Below are 18318 nucleotides of genomic sequence, written 5' to 3'. Positions count from 1 at the left end.
AAGGTGGAGGTGGGCACTGGTATGGGCTGGGATCAGCAAAGATCAACTTCTGGGACCTTTTCAGGTTGAGGATGGAGTGAAGCTCAACTCCCAGACCTACTGCCAGTTTCTGGAAGACAACTTCAAGCAGTGGTACAGGAAGAAGTCGGTATCGTTCAAGAAAAACATGATTTTCATGCAGGACAATGCTCCATCACATGCATCCAACTACTCCACAGCGTGGCTGGCCAGTAAAGGTCTAAAAGATGAAAAAATAATGACATGGCCCCCTTGTTCACCTGATCTGAACCCCATAGAGAACCTGTGGTCCCTCATAAAATGTGAGCTCTACAGGGAGGGAAAACAGTACACCTCTGGGAGCAGTGTGTGGTGTCTGGAGGCTGTGGTGGCTGGAGGCTGTGGTGTCTGGAGGCTGTGGTGTCTGGAGGCTGCGGTGGCTGGAGGCTGTGGTGGCTGGAGGCTGTGGTGGCTGCTGCACGCAATGTTGATGGTAAACAGATCAAGCAATGACAGAATCTATGGATGGAGGCTGCTGAGGGTCATCAAAAAGAAAGGGGGCTATATATATATATATTGGGCACTCATTTTTGGGTTTTGTTTTTATGTCAGGAATGTTTATTTCTATATTGTGTGCAGTTATATTGGTTTCCTGGTGACAATAAACAAGTGAGATGGGAATAGATTTGGTTTTTATTAAGATGCCTAATAATTCTGCACAGTAATAGTCACCTGCACAAACAGATTCTGCTAAGAAACCAAATCTAAACCCCTCCAACTGCCAAAAATATTAAGCGCTGATATTTATGAGTCTTTTGGGTGATTGAGAACATAGTTGTTGATCAATAAAAAAAAAATCCTGTAAAATACAACTTGCCTAATAATTCTGCACACGGTGTAGACTTGTACTGAATATAGACCAGGGTGTTCTCATTCACTGCCAGCAAGCAGCTGCCATTCTGTGCTGTGCTGTCACGTCTGCGGTTCTTACCTCCCCAGCACTCATGATGTTGGCTCCTGTCCATGCTGCACGTGTGGAGCTGCTCCGCACAGTAGCGGTGGCTGTGGACAGCACAGAGTTAATGCTGCTGTGTAGGCAGGCGGTGGACCTTGTGAGGAGGTGGGGGACACTGCCCACACCTGATAAAGCAGCCAGCGCAGGTACACTGTCAGTATTGGCTTTAGGACCCAGCGACGCTGCAGGTACAGAGGGCAAAGTATCTTGTGCAGTGCACTAGTGCCAGCAGTCGGCAGCTGACAGTCATGGAGCTGCTGTCAGTCCTCAGTCACCCGGCCTGGTTCCTGTGCGCTGTGGTCCTGGCCGTGGTGCTGCGCCTGCAGAAAAAGCGAGGCTGGGAGCCACGGAAATGCCACGCTGACCTGACAGGGAAAACCGCCATAGTGACTGGAGCCAACACCGGTGAGTAAAAGCCGAAAACATACACCGCTGTGGAGTACGGTGGCGATATATGGGAGTGATGGTCGGTGATGTGTGGGGGAAAATGACGGAGTGTGAGGGGCGTCATAGATGGACAAGATGATAAAGTAACCTATCATCCAAAATAACAGAAAAAATAGAAATGTAAATCCCCTCAGTATTCAGTGACCGCCCGTCTCCTCAGTATTCAGTGACCGCCCGTCTCCTCCGTCCTCAGTATTCAGTGACCGCCCGTCTCCTCCGTCCTCAGTATTCAGTGACCGCCCGTCTCCTCCATCCTCAGTGTTCAGTGACCGCTCGTCTCCTCTATCCTCAGTATTCAGTGACCGCCCGTCTCCTCCGTCCTCAGTATTTAGTGACCGCCCGTCTCCTCAGTATTCAGTGACCGCCCGTCTCCTCCGTCCTCAGTATTCAGTGACCGCCCGTCTCCTCCGTCCTCAGTATTCAGTGACCGCCCGTCTCCTCCTCCTTCGTTCTCAGTATTCAGTGATCGCCTGTCTCCTCCGTCCTCAGTATTCAGTGATCGCCCGTCTCCTCCGTCCTCAGTATTCAGTGATCGCCCGTCTCCTCCGTCCTCAGTATTCAGTGATCGCCCGTCTCCTCCGTCCTCAGTATTCAGTGATCGCCCGTCTCCTCCGTCCTCAGTATTCAGTGATCGCCCGTCTCCTCCATCCTCAGTATTCAGTGACCGCCCGTCTCCTCCGTCCTCAGTATTCAGTGATCGCCCGTCTCCTCCGTCCTCAGTATTCAGTGATCGCCCGTCTCCTCCGTCCTCAGTATTCAGTGATCGCCCGTCTCCTCCATCCTCAGTATTCAGTGACCGCCCATCTCCTCCATCTTCAGAATTCAGTGACCGCTCGTCTCCTCCATCCTCAGTGTTCAGTGACCGCTCGTCTCCTCTATCCTCAGTATTCAGTGACCGCCCGTCTCCTCCGTCCTCAGTATTCAGTGACCGCCCGTCTCCTCCGTCCTCAGTATTCAGTGACCGCCCGTCTCCTGCATCCTTAGTATTCAGTGACCGCCCGTCTCCTCCGTCCTCAGTATTCAGTGACCGCCCGTCTCCTCCGTATTCAGTGACCGCCTGTCTCCTCCATCCTCAGTATTCAGTGAATGCCCGTCTCCTCCATCCTCAGTATTCAGTGACCGCCCGTCTCCTGCATCCTCAGTATTCAGTGACTGCCCATCTCCTCCGTCCTCAGTATTCAGTGACCGCCCGTCTCCTCCATCCTCAGTATTCAGTGACCGCCCGTCTCCTCCGTCCTCAGTATTCAGTGACCGCCCGTCTCCTCCATCCTCAGTATTCAGTGACCGCCCGTCTCCTCCGTCCTCAGTATTCAGTGACCGCCCGTCTCCTCCGTCCTCAGTATTCAGTGACCGCCCGTCTCCTCCGTCCTCAGTATTCAGTGACCGCCCGTCTCCTCCATCCTCAGTATTCAGTGACCGCCCGTCTCCTCCGTCCTCAGTATTCAGTGACCGCCCGTCTCCTCCGTCCTCAGTATTCAGTGACCGCCCGTCTCCTCCATCCTCCGTATTCAGTGACCGCCCGTCTCCTCCGTCCTCAGTATTCAGTGACCGCCCGTCTCCTCCATCCTCAGTATTCAGTGACCGCTCGTCTCCTCCATCCTCAGTGTTCAGTGACCGCTCGTCTCCTCTATCCTCAGTATTCAGTGACCGCCCGTCTCCTCCGTCCTCAGTATTCAGTGACCGCCCGTCTCCTCCGTCCTCAGTATTCAGTGACCGCCCGTCTCCTGCATCCTTAGTATTCAGTGACCGCCCGTCTCCTCCGTCCTCAGTATTCAGTGACCGCCCGTCTCCTCCGTATTCAGTGACCGCCCGTCTCCTCCGTCCTCAGTATTCAGTGAATGCCCGTCTCCTCCATCCTCAGTATTCAGTGACCGCCCGTCTCCTCCATCCTCAGTATTCAGTGACCGCCCGTCTCCTCCATCCTCAGTATTCAGTGACCGCCCGTCTCCTCCATCCTCAGTATTCAGTGACCGCCCGTCTCCTGCATCCTCAGTATTCAGTGACTGCCAATCTCCTCCGTCCTCAGTATTCAGTGACCGCCCGTCTCCTCCATCCTCAGTATTCAGTGACCGCCCGTCTCCTCCGTCCTCAGTATTCAGTGACCGCCCGTCTCCTCCGTCCTCAGTATTCAGTGACCGCCCGTCTCCTCCGTCCTCAGTATTCAGTGACCGCCCGTCTCCTCCATCCTCCGTATTCAGTGACCGCCCGTCTCCTCCGTCCTCAGTATTCAGTGACCGCCCGTCTCCTCCATCCTCAGTATTCAGTGACCGCTCGTCTCCTCCATCCTCAGTGTTCAGTGACCGCTCGTCTCCTCTATCCTCAGTATTCAGTGACCGCCCGTCTCCTCCGTCCTCAGTATTCAGTGACCGCCCGTCTCCTCCGTCCTCAGTATTCAGTGACCGCCCGTCTCCTCCGTCCTCAGTATTCAGTGACCGCCCGTCTCCTCCGTCCTCAGTATTCAGTGACCGCCCGTCTCCTGCATCCTCAGTATTCAGTGACCGCCCGTCTCCTGCATCCTCAGTATTCAGTGACCGCCCGTCTCCTCCGTATTCAGTGACCGCCCGTCTCCTCCATCCTCAGTATTCAGTGACCGCCCGTCTCCTCTATCCTCAGTATTCAGTGACCGCTCGTCTCCTCTATCCTCAGTATTCAGTGACCGCCCGTCTCCTCCGTCCTCAGTATTCAGTGACCGCCCGTCTCCTCCATCCTCAGTATTCAGTGACCGCCCGTCTCCTCCATCCTCAGTATTCAGTGACCGCCCGTCTCCTGCATCCTCAGTATTCAGTGACTGCCCATCTCCTCCGTCCTCAGTATTCAGTGACCGCCCGTCTCCTCCATCCTCAGTATTCAGTGACCGCCCGTCTCCTCCGTCCTCAGTATTCAGTGACCGCCCGTCTCCTCCATCCTCAGTATTCAGGGACCGCCCGTCTCCTCCGTCCTCTGTATTCAGTGACCGCCCGTCTCCTCCGTCCTCAGTATTCAGTGACCGCCCGTCTCCTCCATCCTCCGTATTCAGTGACCGCCCGTCTCCTCCGTCCTCAGTATTCAGTGACCGCCCGTCTCCTGCATCCTCAGTATTCAGTGACCGCCCGTCTCCTGCATCCTCAGTATTCAGTGACCGCCCGTCTCCTCCGTATTCAGTGACCGCCCGTCTCCTCCATCCTCAGTATTCAGTGACCGCCCGTCTCCTCTATCCTCAGTATTCAGTGACCGCTCGTCTCCTCCGTCCTCAGTATTCAGTGACCGCCCGTCTCCTCCGTCCTCAGTATTCAGTGACCGCCCGTCTCCTCTGTCCTCAGTATTCAGTGACCGCCCGTCTCCTCCGTTCTCAGTATTCAGTGACCGCCCGTCTCCTCCGTCCTCAGTATTCAGTGACCGCCTGTCTCCTCTGTCCTCAGTATTCAGTGACCGCCCGTCTCCTCCGTCCTCAGTATTCAGTGACCGCCCGTCTCCTCTATCCTCAGTATTCAGTGACCGCCCGTCTCCTCTATCCTCAGTATTCAGTGACCGCCCGTCTCCTCCGTCCTCAGTATTCAGTGACCGCCCGTCTCCTCTGTCCTCAGTATCCAGTGACCGCCCGTCTCCTCTGTCCTCAGTATTCAGTGACTGCCTGTCTCCTCCGTCCTCAGTATTCAGTGACTGCCCGTCTCCTCCGTCCTCAGTATTCAGTGACCGCCCGTCTCCTCTGTCCTCAGTATCCAGTGACCGCCCATCTCCTCTGTCCTCAGTATTCAGTGACTGCCCGTCTCCTCCGTCCTCAGTATTCAGTGACCGCCCGTCTCCTCCGTCCTCAGTATTCAGTGACTGCCTGTCTCCTCCGTTCTCAGTATTCAGTGACTGCCCGTCTCCTCCGTTCTCAGTATTCAGTGACTGCCCGTCTCCTCCGTCCTCAGTATTCAGTGACCGCCCGTCTCCTCCGTCCTCAGTATTCAGTGACTGCCCGTCTCCTCCGTCCTCAGTATTCAGTGATCGTCCGTCACCTCCATCCTCAGTATTCAGTGACTGCCTGTCTTCTCCGTTCTCAGTATTCAGTGACCGCCCGTCTCCTCCGTTCTCAGTATTCAGTGGCCGCCCGTCTCCTCCATCCTCAGTATTCAGTGGCCGCCCGTCTCTTCCATACTCAGTATTCGGTGACTGCCAGTCTCCTCCATCCTTTATATTCTTTGATCGTCTGTCACCTCCATCCCCAGTATCCAGTGACCGCCCGTCTCCTCTGTCCTCAGTATTCAGTGACCGCCCGTCTCCTCCGTCCTCAGTATTCAGTGACCGCCCGTCTCCTCCGTCCTCAGTATTCAGTGACTGCCCGTCTCCTCCGTCCTCAGTATTCAGTGATCGTCCGTCACCTCCATCCTCAGTATTCAGTGACTGCCTGTCTCCTCCGTTCTCAGTATTCAGTGACCGCCCGTCTCCTCCGTTCTCAGTATTCAGTGGCCGCCCGTCTCCTCCATCCTCAGTATTCAGTGACCGCCCGTCTCCTCCATCCTCCGTATTCAGTGACCGCCCGTCTCCTCCGTCCTCAGTATTCAGTGACCGCCCGTCTCCTCCGTCCTCAGTATTCAGTGACCGCCCGTCTCCTGCATCCTTAGTATTCAGTGACCGCCCGTCTCCTCCGTCCTCAGTATTCAGTGACCGCCCGTCTCCTCCGTATTCAGTGACCGCCCGTCTCCTCCGTCCTCAGTATTCAGTGAATGCCCGTCTCCTCCATCCTCAGTATTCAGTGACCGCCCGTCTCCTCCATCCTCAGTATTCAGTGACCGCCCGTCTCCTCCATCCTCAGTATTCAGTGACCGCCCGTCTCCTCCATCCTCAGTATTCAGTGACCGCCCGTCTCCTGCATCCTCAGTATTCAGTGACTGCCAATCTCCTCCGTCCTCAGTATTCAGTGACCGCCCGTCTCCTCCATCCTCAGTATTCAGTGACCGCCCGTCTCCTCCGTCCTCAGTATTCAGTGACCGCCCGTCTCCTCCGTCCTCAGTATTCAGTGACCGCCCGTCTCCTCCGTCCTCAGTATTCAGTGACCTCCCGTCTCCTCCATCCTCCGTATTCAGTGACCGCCCGTCTCCTCCGTCCTCAGTATTCAGTGACCGCCCGTCTCCTCCATCCTCAGTATTCAGTGACCGCTCGTCTCCTCCATCCTCAGTGTTCAGTGACCGCTCGTCTCCTCTATCCTCAGTATTCAGTGACCGCCCGTCTCCTCCGTCCTCAGTATTCAGTGACCGCCCGTCTCCTCCGTCCTCAGTATTCAGTGACCGCCCGTCTCCTCCGTCCTCAGTATTCAGTGACCGCCCGTCTCCTGCATCCTCAGTATTCAGTGACCGCCCGTCTCCTGCATCCTCAGTATTCAGTGACCGCCCGTCTCCTCCGTATTCAGTGACCGCCCGTCTCCTCCATCCTCAGTATTCAGTGACCGCCCGTCTCCTCTATCCTCAGTATTCAGTGACCGCTCGTCTCCTCTATCCTCAGTATTCAGTGACCGCCCGTCTCCTCCGTCCTCAGTATTCAGTGACCGCCCGTCTCCTCCATCCTCAGTATTCAGTGACCGCCCGTCTCCTCCATCCTCAGTATTCAGTGACCGCCCGTCTCCTCCATCCTCAGTATTCAGTGACCGCCCGTCTCCTGCATCCTCAGTATTCAGTGACTGCCCATCTCCTCCGTCCTCAGTATTCAGTGACCGCCCGTCTCCTCCATCCTCAGTATTCAGTGACCGCCCGTCTCCTCCGTCCTCAGTATTCAGTGACCGCCCGTCTCCTCCATCCTCAGTATTCAGGGACCGCCCGTCTCCTCCGTCCTCTGTATTCAGTGACCGCCCGTCTCCTCCGTCCTCAGTATTCAGTGACCGCCCGTCTCCTCCATCCTCCGTATTCAGTGACCGCCCGTCTCCTCCGTCCTCAGTATTCAGTGACCGCCCGTCTCCTGCATCCTCAGTATTCAGTGACCGCCCGTCTCCTGCATCCTCAGTATTCAGTGACCGCCCGTCTCCTCCGTATTCAGTGACCGCCCGTCTCCTCCATCCTCAGTATTCAGTGACCGCCCGTCTCCTCTATCCTCAGTATTCAGTGACCGCTCGTCTCCTCCGTCCTCAGTATTCAGTGACCTCCCGTCTCCTCCGTCCTCAGTATTCAGTGACCGCCCGTCTCCTCTGTCCTCAGTATTCAGTGACCGCCCGTCTCCTCCGTTCTCAGTATTCAGTGACCGCCCGTCTCCTCCGTCCTCAGTATTCAGTGACCGCCTGTCTCCTCTGTCCTCAGTATTCAGTGACCGCCCGTCTCCTCCGTCCTCAGTATTCAGTGACCGCCCGTCTCCTCTGTCCTCAGTATCCAGTGACCGCCCGTCTCCTCTGTCCTCAGTATTCAGTGACTGCCTGTCTCCTCCGTCCTCAGTATTCAGTGACTGCCCGTCTCCTCCGTCCTCAGTATTCAGTGACCGCCCGTCTCCTCTGTCCTCAGTATCCAGTGACCGCCCATCTCCTCTGTCCTCAGTATTCAGTGACTGCCCGTCTCCTCCGTCCTCAGTATTCAGTGACCGCCCGTCTCCTCCGTCCTCAGTATTCAGTGACTGCCTGTCTCCTCCGTTCTCAGTATTCAGTGACTGCCCGTCTCCTCCGTTCTCAGTATTCAGTGACTGCCCGTCTCCTCCGTCCTCAGTATTCAGTGACCGCCCGTCTCCTCCGTCCTCAGTATTCAGTGACTGCCCGTCTCCTCCGTCCTCAGTATTCAGTGATCGTCCGTCACCTCCATCCTCAGTATTCAGTGACTGCCTGTCTTCTCCGTTCTCAGTATTCAGTGACCGCCCGTCTCCTCCGTTCTCAGTATTCAGTGGCCGCCCGTCTCCTCCATCCTCAGTATTCAGTGGCCGCCCGTCTCTTCCATACTCAGTATTCGGTGACTGCCAGTCTCCTCCATCCTTTATATTCTTTGATCGTCTGTCACCTCCATCCCCAGTATCCAGTGACCGCCCGTCTCCTCTGTCCTCAGTATTCAGTGACCGCCCGTCTCCTCCGTCCTCAGTATTCAGTGACCGCCCGTCTCCTCCGTCCTCAGTATTCAGTGACTGCCCGTCTCCTCCGTCCTCAGTATTCAGTGATCGTCCGTCACCTCCATCCTCAGTATTCAGTGACTGCCTGTCTCCTCCGTTCTCAGTATTCAGTGACCGCCCGTCTCCTCCGTTCTCAGTATTCAGTGGCCGCCCGTCTCCTCCATCCTCAGTATTCAGTGGCCGCCCGTCTCCTCCATCCTCAGTATTCAGTGACTGCCCGTCTCCTCCGTCCTCAGTATTCAGTGATCGTCCGTCACCTCCATCCTCAGTATTCAGTGACTGCCTGTCTCCTCCGTTCTCAGTATTCAGTGACCGCCCGTCTCCTCCGTTCTCAGTATTCAGTGGCCGCCCGTCTCCTCCATCCTCAGTATTCAGTGGCCGCCCGTCTCTTCCATACTCAGTATTCGGTGACTGCCAGTCTCCTCCATCCTTTATATTCTTTGATCGTCTGTCACCTCCATCCCCAGTATCCAGTGACCGCCCGTCTCCTCTGTCCTCAGTATTCAGTGACCGCCCGTCTATTCCGTCCTCAGTATTCAGTGACCGCCCGTCTCCTCCGTCCTCAGTATTCAGTGACCGCCCGTCTCCTCCGTCCTCAGTATTCAGTGACTGCCCGTCTCCTCCGTCCTCAGTATTCAGTGATCGTCCGTCACCTCCATCCTCAGTATTCGGTGACCACCCGTCGCCTCTATCCTCAATATTTGGTTGTGGCACCCCTGAGGCTTCAGGCGCCACAAGGTATTACACCTCCATTAAGGGGTAATATCCATTCCGGGTTAGGAGGGGGTTAAGTGACGGTACCTTAGCAAAACCACACACATACAACAGTAACGACTGACCTGATGGATTTGAAACAACTGAAGTGTGAAAGTCGCCTAAGCTGCTTACCAGGGCGGGGGCTTGGTCGGGCTGGCAGTCACGGGAGCGGTAGACCAGGCAGTGATAAGCTGCTTACCAGGGCGGGGGCTTGGTCGGGCTGGCAGTCACGGGAGCGGTAGACCAGGCAGTGATAAGCTGCTTACCAGGGCGGGGGCTTGGTCGGGTTGGCAGTCACGGGAGCGGTAGACCAGGCAGTGATAAGCTGCTTACCAGGGCGGGGGCTTGGTCGGGCTGACAGTCACGGGAGCGGTAGACCAGGCAGTGATAAGCTGCTTACCAGGGCGGGGGCTTGGTCGGGCTGGCAGTCACGGGAGCGGTAGACCAGGCAGTGATAAGCTGCTTACCAGGGCGGGGGCTTGGTCGGGCTGGCAGTCACGGGAGCGGTAGACCAGGCAGTGATAAGCTGCTTACCAGGGCGGGGGCTTGGTCGGGCTGGCAGTCACGGGAGCGGTAGACCAGGCAGTGATAAGCTGCTTACCAGGGCGGGGGCTTGGTCGGGCTGGCAGTCACGGGAGCGGTAGACCAGGCAGTGATAATCTTGTTCCCTGATCCTCCTGTTTCGGGCCTGTCTCCTGCTCTCTTCAGTATCCCTCTTTCGCACACCTCTACTTTCCCTGTAGAATCCTCTATCTTCTTCTCCAGATTTCTCTGTGTCTTCCTTCAGATTCTCGGTCCCTGTCAGTATCCTCTATTCTCGCCTCCGGATTCCTCTGTAGCTTCTACCAGACCTCTCTGTACCACACATGCAGCGTCCTACATACTCTCCCTCCAGATTCCTCTCTACAACCCCTCCAGACTTCTCCGTATACTTCCTCAATACTCCTATGTCCTACACCTCAAGAGGCCTCTGCAAGTCTCTTCCACATTCCTGTGTACTCCTCGTCCATCCCCTCCACGTCTTCTCTGCTCATCCTCCAACTCTGTCCCCTACAGAGTCCTCTATTCTCTTCTCCTGACTTGTGTCCTTTCCAATGTACTCTTCTTCTCCTCTCTCCTAAACTGCTGGAGTAGCATAGTAATTTTTTCCAGATGGCGTGTGCTTCAATAAGGAGCAGGACAAAGGGCTATTGTAGCGCCCCTGAGCCACTCAGGGCACTACAGGGAACTGCATCCTCACGGGGATGCAGGGCCTATCCCCAGGGACCTGGAACACCAGTGGCAGCAACACCTAGACACACAGAAATCCTAGTTACCACTCCACACCAGGGGTAATTGGCTAGTCAGACACAAGGGGATGGCCACCTAGAGGGCAGAGCCAGACCAGAGGGACTAGACAACCTGGTGGGAGGGGACAGCAGTCAGGCTACACAGTTGAGTAGTAGTGAATGAAGGTGGAAAGACGTGCCTAGAGCTTGGTCGTGTAACAGTGGCCCGGGGGCACAAGAGAGTAGTCTCCAGGGCAGTTACACCCGAGTACCACTGGGACCAGAGCACGCACGGGGCACAGGGCCCTAGGTCAGGCGACAGTTTCAGACGGCTTGGCAAATACCTGCACAGTGAGGGGACCTTCACGGACCTCACTGACCCACAGATCCGGGTGCACCAGTAGTAAAGCAAGGATCAGGGTTCGGGACACAGACCAGCCCTACAGGTTCCACACTGCCACCGTACGAACAAGGAGACTGCCACCAAAAGGGGACAGTCGGGCCCAAACGCTCCACCCTACGGGGAACCAACCACACTGAGGGTGCCGGGGACAGAGCAACCGAGTCATCAACTGGCACTGGAAATACAGGGACCTGAACCAGCCGTCCAAGGGTCAAGAGTGAGTAGAGACTGTTAACTACAACCCACGGTGTGGCTTCCCTTATTACCCCATCATACATCTCCCAGGCTCAGCCCTACCTGCGGAGGCCTACCACCACAGCTGCCATTACCACCAGCCCTGGGGGAATAATCAACTCCGCAGCGGTGGTTCCATCATCTTAACCGTAACCCGCAGGTGGCGTCACACAAATGACTTTAACCTCCCCTGTAAATACTCCCCATTAAAATGCACCCAGGGCACAGGACCAGGCAACGGCCACCAAAGTGACATTCCCCAGTGATACACTGCCCATGACCGAGTACCCCATTCCATGGGCAACACCCTATGATGGGCAGCAGACAGACAAGAGGAACCAGAGGCACTGGATTAAACTGAGCCAAATTTGTAGACTCTCACTGTGACAGATCTATAGACTATCAGGAACAAGCAGCAACAAAATCGTTAATTCATGATAGCAGTAATCGTGCCTGCACTTATGGTTTGTAGCCAAGATGTATGCAGAGTTGCAGACAGGAATGTGTAGCAAGGAAATGGTTAACTGCAGGATAGCAGTGAAGAAGGGGCAAACTATTCTTACTCGTAGAAGTCAGGTTCACAAAGAAATGAGAGAAAAATAAAGGCAAACTGAAAAATAGCTTTCTGTGAGGCATTATCTTGATTGCAGAGACCGAGGTGTAAATAGCTCTCGAGAACAATTAGTAATCAGGAAACTTAATTGCAGCGATAGGTGTGGACTACGCCTAGGTAACCTGGACAGGGTTTGGAATAAGCACTGGTATGTGAATGGAAGCCAGGAGTAGCAAGAAATAATAAGGCAGCTGACGGAAGCTTCAGGTAGGTAAAAACTAAAGCATCTTCTGACAAGCACAAGATTTCTGTGAGCAATGCAGCCTCAGTACTCAGCCAACATGTCTGCCTGTGATGACCATATAAGGTCTTGAGTGATGATGTCAGAGGTGTTTGAAGAGAACTGGCCAAAAGGAAAGGAAACGCCTCTGCAGGTTTTGTTTTTTTTCTAGACTCCTCTGTCCTCTCCTCAAAACTCCTCTGTCCTCTTCTACAGTCCTCGCTGTGGTGAGCCAGTAGTACATATTGTGGGGTGAAGCAATAATAGTAATATCATAAACTATATCTAGCACATATATGTGGCACCCTGCAGCTTTAGGCGCCACTAGGTACTGCACCCATAGGGTGTAGTACTCATCCTGGGTCCGAGGAAGGTTGAGGCCGGTTTACACATACACAAACATACAGTCAGTGGGTTGCTCTCCCCAATGGGGACCGGGCCAGGGTCGGATCACAGTAGGGGGTCACTACAGCGATGGGTTTACAGGACACCACCGCACCAGGGCTCCCCAGATCCACTAGACTGGGGACTCAGGGTCAGGGAGAAGCAACCACCAGGGGGAGTCAGGAGCACACAGTGGGAAGAGCAGGTTGACCTAGTAAGAATAGTGAACCAGCCGATGGCAGCGACTGGGGGCAACAGCTCAAAACACACAACACAACTACAACAGAGAGTTCAGCTTCAGACACAGAGCAGAGCGGACTAGCTGTGAGCGGCTCTGTGGGCCAAGGCGTTCAAGACAGTCGCTGGGGAGAAGCAGGTAGCCGCTTCCACAGGACCACCGCTGTCGGGATACAGAATCCTAGGGCAGATATACTTCATGTTGTCTACCTACTCTGCAAGGGTCGTGTGGAACGGCTACGAAAAGTCACTGGACCCGTCCCACGAGTCTGCAGTAAATAGCGCATAGGATCCGGGGTTGAGGACCGGCCTCATAACGGAATCACGCTATCAGCATACAGAACTGGACACTTTACTGACACCGGGACCCTAAAGTGCTTCATGCCACGGGGGTCTGATACTTAGCGCATCAAAGGAGAAAGTGATCACAGGCTGACACACACACCGGACCTGACCTTCCACGGATCCGGGATCGGCTGGAGCCCATCATGGCAGAGAACAGTACCCTGGGCAGCGCTTGAAAGACCTGGAACCGCAGCCCCTGTCTCTGCCTCTCCTTTACCGGCGCTGCGGTGCCAACGGGGACTGCCATCACCCCGCCATCCTCCCGGGGTAATCCCGCTCCACCTGTGGGGAGCGACACCATCCCGGCTGCACCCGACATCTACCCCAGTGAGAGACCCTGCAGTGGTGGCCCCCATCCCTGGCTGCGTAACACAGGTGGCGTAACAATCTTAATAGACTTTCCTAAATCCCTGATTAGGTGTCATTTTGTATTGAATTGATGATGCCCTACAACTTTGTAATTCACTTTTTTTCTCTATCTCGTTCCGTTTTCTAAATTAAAATGCTAACTCTGTTGTTTTCCACCAGGTGGCGCTAGAGATGGTTTCATTGCGTAGCGCATGGCTACTTTACTATACCTAGACACCACTTCTATGCCTATAGCTGCCACCGTTCTCAAGTTAATGGCGGTAAACAGGATAGGGGTGGACACACTGTATAATTGGAAGGTCACAGCAATTAGCAGATCGTAGGTTCTCTTTAACATGAGTGGATTTAACTTCATCTGGTGCTGAAGGGGTTAAAGGCCCCGTCACACTAAGCAACATCGCTAGCAACATCGCTGGTAACGAACAACTTTTGTGACGTTGCTAGCGATGTTGCTGTGTGTGACATCCAGCAACAACCTGGCCCCTGCTGTGAGGTCGTTGGTTGTTGCTGAATGTCCTGGGCCATTTTTTAGTTGTTGCTGTCCCGCTGTGAAGCACAGATCGCTGTGTGTGACAGAGAGACAGCAACAACTAAATGTGCAGGCAGCAGGAGCCGGCTTCTGCTGAGGCTGGTAACCAATGTAAACATCGGGTAACCAAGAAGCCCTGTCCTTGGTTACCCGATATTTACCTTTGATACCAGCCTCCTCCACTCTCACTGTCAGTGCCGGCTCCTGCTCTGTGCACATGTAGCTGCAGCACACATCAGGTAATTAACCCGATGTGTGCTGTAACTAGGAGAGCAAGGAGCCAGCGCTAAGCATTGTGCGCTGCTCCCTGCTCTGTGCACATTTAGCTGCAGCACACATCGGGTTAATTAACCTGATGTGTGCTGTAACCAGGAGACTGGGGGCTGGTCACTGGTTGCTGGTGAGCTCACCAGCAACTCGTGTAGCCACGCTCCAGCGATCCCTGCCAGGTCAGGTTGCTGGTGGGATCGCTGGAGCGTCGCAGTGTGACAGCTCACCAGCAACCTCCTAGCAACTTACCAGCGATCCCTATCGTTGTTGGGATCGCTGGTAAGTTGCTTAGTGTGACTGGACCTTAAGAGTTCCTTTTTGATTCTGCAGAGATTCCATTCATCTCTAATCTCAGCTGCTGCACCCTAATGCCACTCCCCTTGATTATTTAAACTCATTCCTGGCTCTCCCATATGCCAGTGATAGTTCATCTATGCTGACTTCCAAGGAGAAGTTCTCTTTGTGGAAGCTGTGGATTCCATTTTTTTGTTTATTCCCTTTTGTTACCTTATTGTAGTAGTAAGACTAGTGTCTTGCTACCCTGCTCTCTAGCCAGAGCTAGCCCAGGGTCAGCAATGGCTTAGACATGTTATCGTGCATGGGGGGAAGGACTCATCTAGGGACAATAAGAAGTGCAGAGTCCAGTCTCAGGTGAGTGTTTAAGTGTCACCCACACCTCCCTCTCCATATCGCCAAGGCCTCCTTTTACCTGTTTCCCTTCCCTTTGCTCGACATTTCGGCGTGTTGTTATGACTGAATTTTTTTTCCAGGATTCAAATAGGAATCCTGTCACGGCTCTTGCACAACAGATTCAGAGTTTATCTCTGGAAGTGACGGATCTGCGGTCACAGGTTGTGCAGCAGCTGCAGCAGACAGCGAATTCTGCTTTTCTCGGCATGCAGTCAGACTCAGCCAGAGCCCAGGATAGCCTTCTCGAACAGGTTTCTGGGGTGGGAGGGATACATTTGTGGTGTTCAGAGAAGCTTGTAAACTTTATTTTAGGCTTTGTCCTCGTTTCTCAGGAAATGAGGAACAGTAGGTGGAGATTGTTGTCTTACTCCTGCAAGGGGATCTCCAGTCCTTGACCTTCACTCTTCCAAGTGATCTTCAGTCTGTTCGGTTGATAGACACGTTTTTTTTGGATCTCTGGGACTCCATTTTGATGATCCAGACCGAGTGTCCCTTACTGAGTCCAAGTTACGTAGACTTCGGCAGAGGGATCGGTCAGCAGAAGATTTTTGTTCAGAGTTCTGCAGATGGAATGACCCCACCTTAGGAGTAATTTTCGTCAGGGCTTGCTGAAAGACCCTGGCTCTGTATAAGCTCTGGTCTCTTTAGAAGCCGCCATGGCTTTAGCCATCCAGATTGATGGACCTCTCAGAGATAGACCTGTGTTGATCCCTTTTGTCTGTAGAACTCCTTGGGGGTGAAAGTTCTCCATGGTTTGGATGAACCCATGCAGTTAGAGGGGTCTCTCCTTGCCTGGGCCGTGTGTTTGTTTCTTTTGTGTTCACAAGGGTCATTTTGTTGGTGCCTGTCCTTCTGTACTTAAACTAAAAAAACCAATTGGAAAAACGTCTAACCCCAGGTTGTGTGGAGGATTACAGCCTGGGAGTGTATATCTCCTCCACATGTGCATCCCAGCCTGTCCTACCTGTAGAGGTTGTCATAGGTATGAAAACTGAAATAACTTTTTATAACGGGGTGGGGTCTAACGTTTTTATGTCCCCCCCCCCAACCAGAGAAGGCACATGGTTTACTCGGAGGAAGGTTGGAACGTTCAGATGTGAATCCTGCTCTTATTGTAAATACATAACACTTTCCAAAGAGTTCACGAGCGTAGTGACGGGGAGAACGTAGGAATAGGAGCTTTACCCACTGTACCGCTGTGGGGTGGTCTATCCCTGTACTTGTCCATGCCCCATGGATTATGTGGGGAAACAAAGAGACAGTTATGAGTGGGAGAGCACTTAGAGGACACCAGAAATAACCGGGACACCCCCATACATATGAGTAGCTCTCACAATGGGGATTTAGGGTCTGCGTCTTTTAGGGCTATTGACATCATCCCTCCATCAATACGTTTGGGGGACTGGGACAGAAAAATCTTACAATGTGAGACACATTGGATCTTCTGGTTGTTATCAACATCTCCTAGGGGTCTAAATGAGCAGCTCAATGTTTCAATCTTTAAGAACTAAGTCATGCCCTAAATAGTTAAATGTGAGTGAAGGATTCGGATGGTTCAGGTATGAGTCTTGTGCAGGTCCCGGGGGACCACGGGGTTTGGCATTGTTTGTAGGACTTTACAAGCTGTTTATACAGATAGATTTACTGTGCTATGTGTCATCAGTGTAAGGCTATGTGCACACGCTGCGTTTTTTTGACGCTGCGTTTTTGTGCGTTTTTGGCCGCTAAAAACGCACAAAAACGCACCTGCGTCGAAAAAACGCGGCAAAAAACGCACGCGTTTTGCCGCGATTTGGTGCGTTTTTTTGCTGCGTTTTGCTGCGTTTTTGCTCACTGCGTCCTTATGCGTTTTTTATCAGTGAACAAAAAAAAAAGGTCTGATGTCATTTCCTTCTTCAATGTGTTCTTCATTCTCCACTAGTGTATGCAGAAGAGCAGACAGCTGCAGAACTACAAGGCTCAGCATCCTCGATCCAATAGTGTATGCAGGAGAGCAGACAGCAGCTGTCGAACTACAAGGCTCAGCATCCTCCATCCAATAGTGTATGCAGGAGAGCAGACAGCAGCTGTCGAACTACAAGGCTCAGCATCCTCCTTCCAGGACTGTATGCAGGATTTCTTTGCCCCCCCAAAAAAAAAAAATGACGTGGGCTTCGCCATATTTTTGTATGCTAGCCGGGTACAGCAGGCAGGTACGGGCTGCCCCCAACCCCCAGCTGCCTATTTGTACCCGGCTGGGAACCAAAAATATAGGGAAGCCCTTTTTTTTTTAAATTATTTCATGAATTTCATGAAATAATTTAAAAAAAAAAATGACGTGAGCTTCGCCCCATTTTTGAGTCCAGCCGGGTACAACTAGGCAGCTGGGGATTGGAATCCACAGTGCAGGGTGCCCATGCTTTCTGGGCACCCCCGCTGTGAATTGCAGTCCCGCAGCCACCCCAGAAAATGGCGCTTTCATAGAAGCGCCATCTTCTGGCGCTGTATCCAACTCTTCCGGCTGCCCTGATGCCGGGTGGCTAGCCAGGTAATAATGGAGTTAGGGCTAGCTGTATATTATCAGCTAGCCCTAAGCCCGAAATTCATGGTGTCACGCCAATATTAGACATGGCCACCATGAATTTCTAGTAAAGATAAAAAAAAAACACAACACAGAAAAATATTTTTATTAGAAATAAAACACAACACAATTAGTGACTCCATCTTTATTGAAATAAACCCCCCTCCGCAGTAATCCTGGGTCAGGGTCCCGCGCCGTCCAATCAGGATCCAATATCATCTGATCGGTTTGCTGGAAAGCATACCGATCAGTTGATCTGTCAGGTTCAAGGATGTGAATCCCATCACACATCAGCTGATTGTATAAAAGCCGATTATACAATCAGCTGATGCATCAGTAGAAAAAAAAAAAAATAATACTCACTTATGTGCTGATTACCGGCAGCTCCCGGAGCGATGGGGCGGGAGTCTGATCCTGTCCGATCGCTGCAGCAGCTGCCGGTAATCAGGGATGAAGTCTCCTGACGCATCCGCTGATACCGGCCGGGCGCCCGCGTCAGCCCGAGACTCGATCAGCTGATGCGTCAGGTGACTGCATCAGGTGATCCATCGCCAGGTCCTGCAAGCAAGGTCCTGCCCCGGGGAGACTGCACACAGCCGGAGCGGGAGCGGCGATACCGTGACAGGAGCTGGGAGCGGGCATGGCACCGCGAGGCTGCAGACAGGTGAGTATAACTTTTTTTTTTTTTATTCTACTGTTAACTTTTGTTTTCGCAGCCGCTTCCACCTCCTGCCTGTACATGGCGCCGCACGGCAGCAGACATGCACAGGACGGGAGGTGGAAGCAGCGGTGACGGTACCGGGAGGATTCATGCTTCTGTCTATACTGACAGAAGGAATCCTCTTCCTGTACACGTCACTGTAGTACCCTCCTCCTGCGCTTATAGCTGCGTTTTTGGTCTTAGAAACGCACCAAAACGCAGCTATTTGCGTTTCTCATTGCGTCT

At 53.4% G+C, this 18318-nt stretch overlaps 1 protein-coding gene across 1 annotated transcript in view; it reads left to right on the top strand.

Annotated features, from left to right (window-relative positions):
* Nucleotides 1-1187: 1187 nt before the first annotated feature.
* Nucleotides 1188-18318, top strand: part of LOC142303796 (retinol dehydrogenase 14-like) — a 46419-nt gene continuing 29288 nt past the window's right edge. The window contains exon 1 of the mRNA XM_075345519.1: nt 1188-1417. Within this exon, the coding sequence (XP_075201634.1) occupies nt 1261-1417 (157 nt within the window). The 5' untranslated portion in view covers nt 1188-1260. The remainder of the gene's footprint in view (nt 1418-18318) is intronic.

Source organism: Anomaloglossus baeobatrachus, chromosome 1, assembly GCF_048569485.1.
Source record: "Anomaloglossus baeobatrachus isolate aAnoBae1 chromosome 1, aAnoBae1.hap1, whole genome shotgun sequence".
Lineage (NCBI taxonomy): Eukaryota > Metazoa > Chordata > Amphibia > Anura > Aromobatidae > Anomaloglossus > Anomaloglossus baeobatrachus.
The sequence above is the reverse complement of the archived record's forward strand: the minus strand, read 5'-3'. Positions and strand labels throughout refer to the sequence as shown.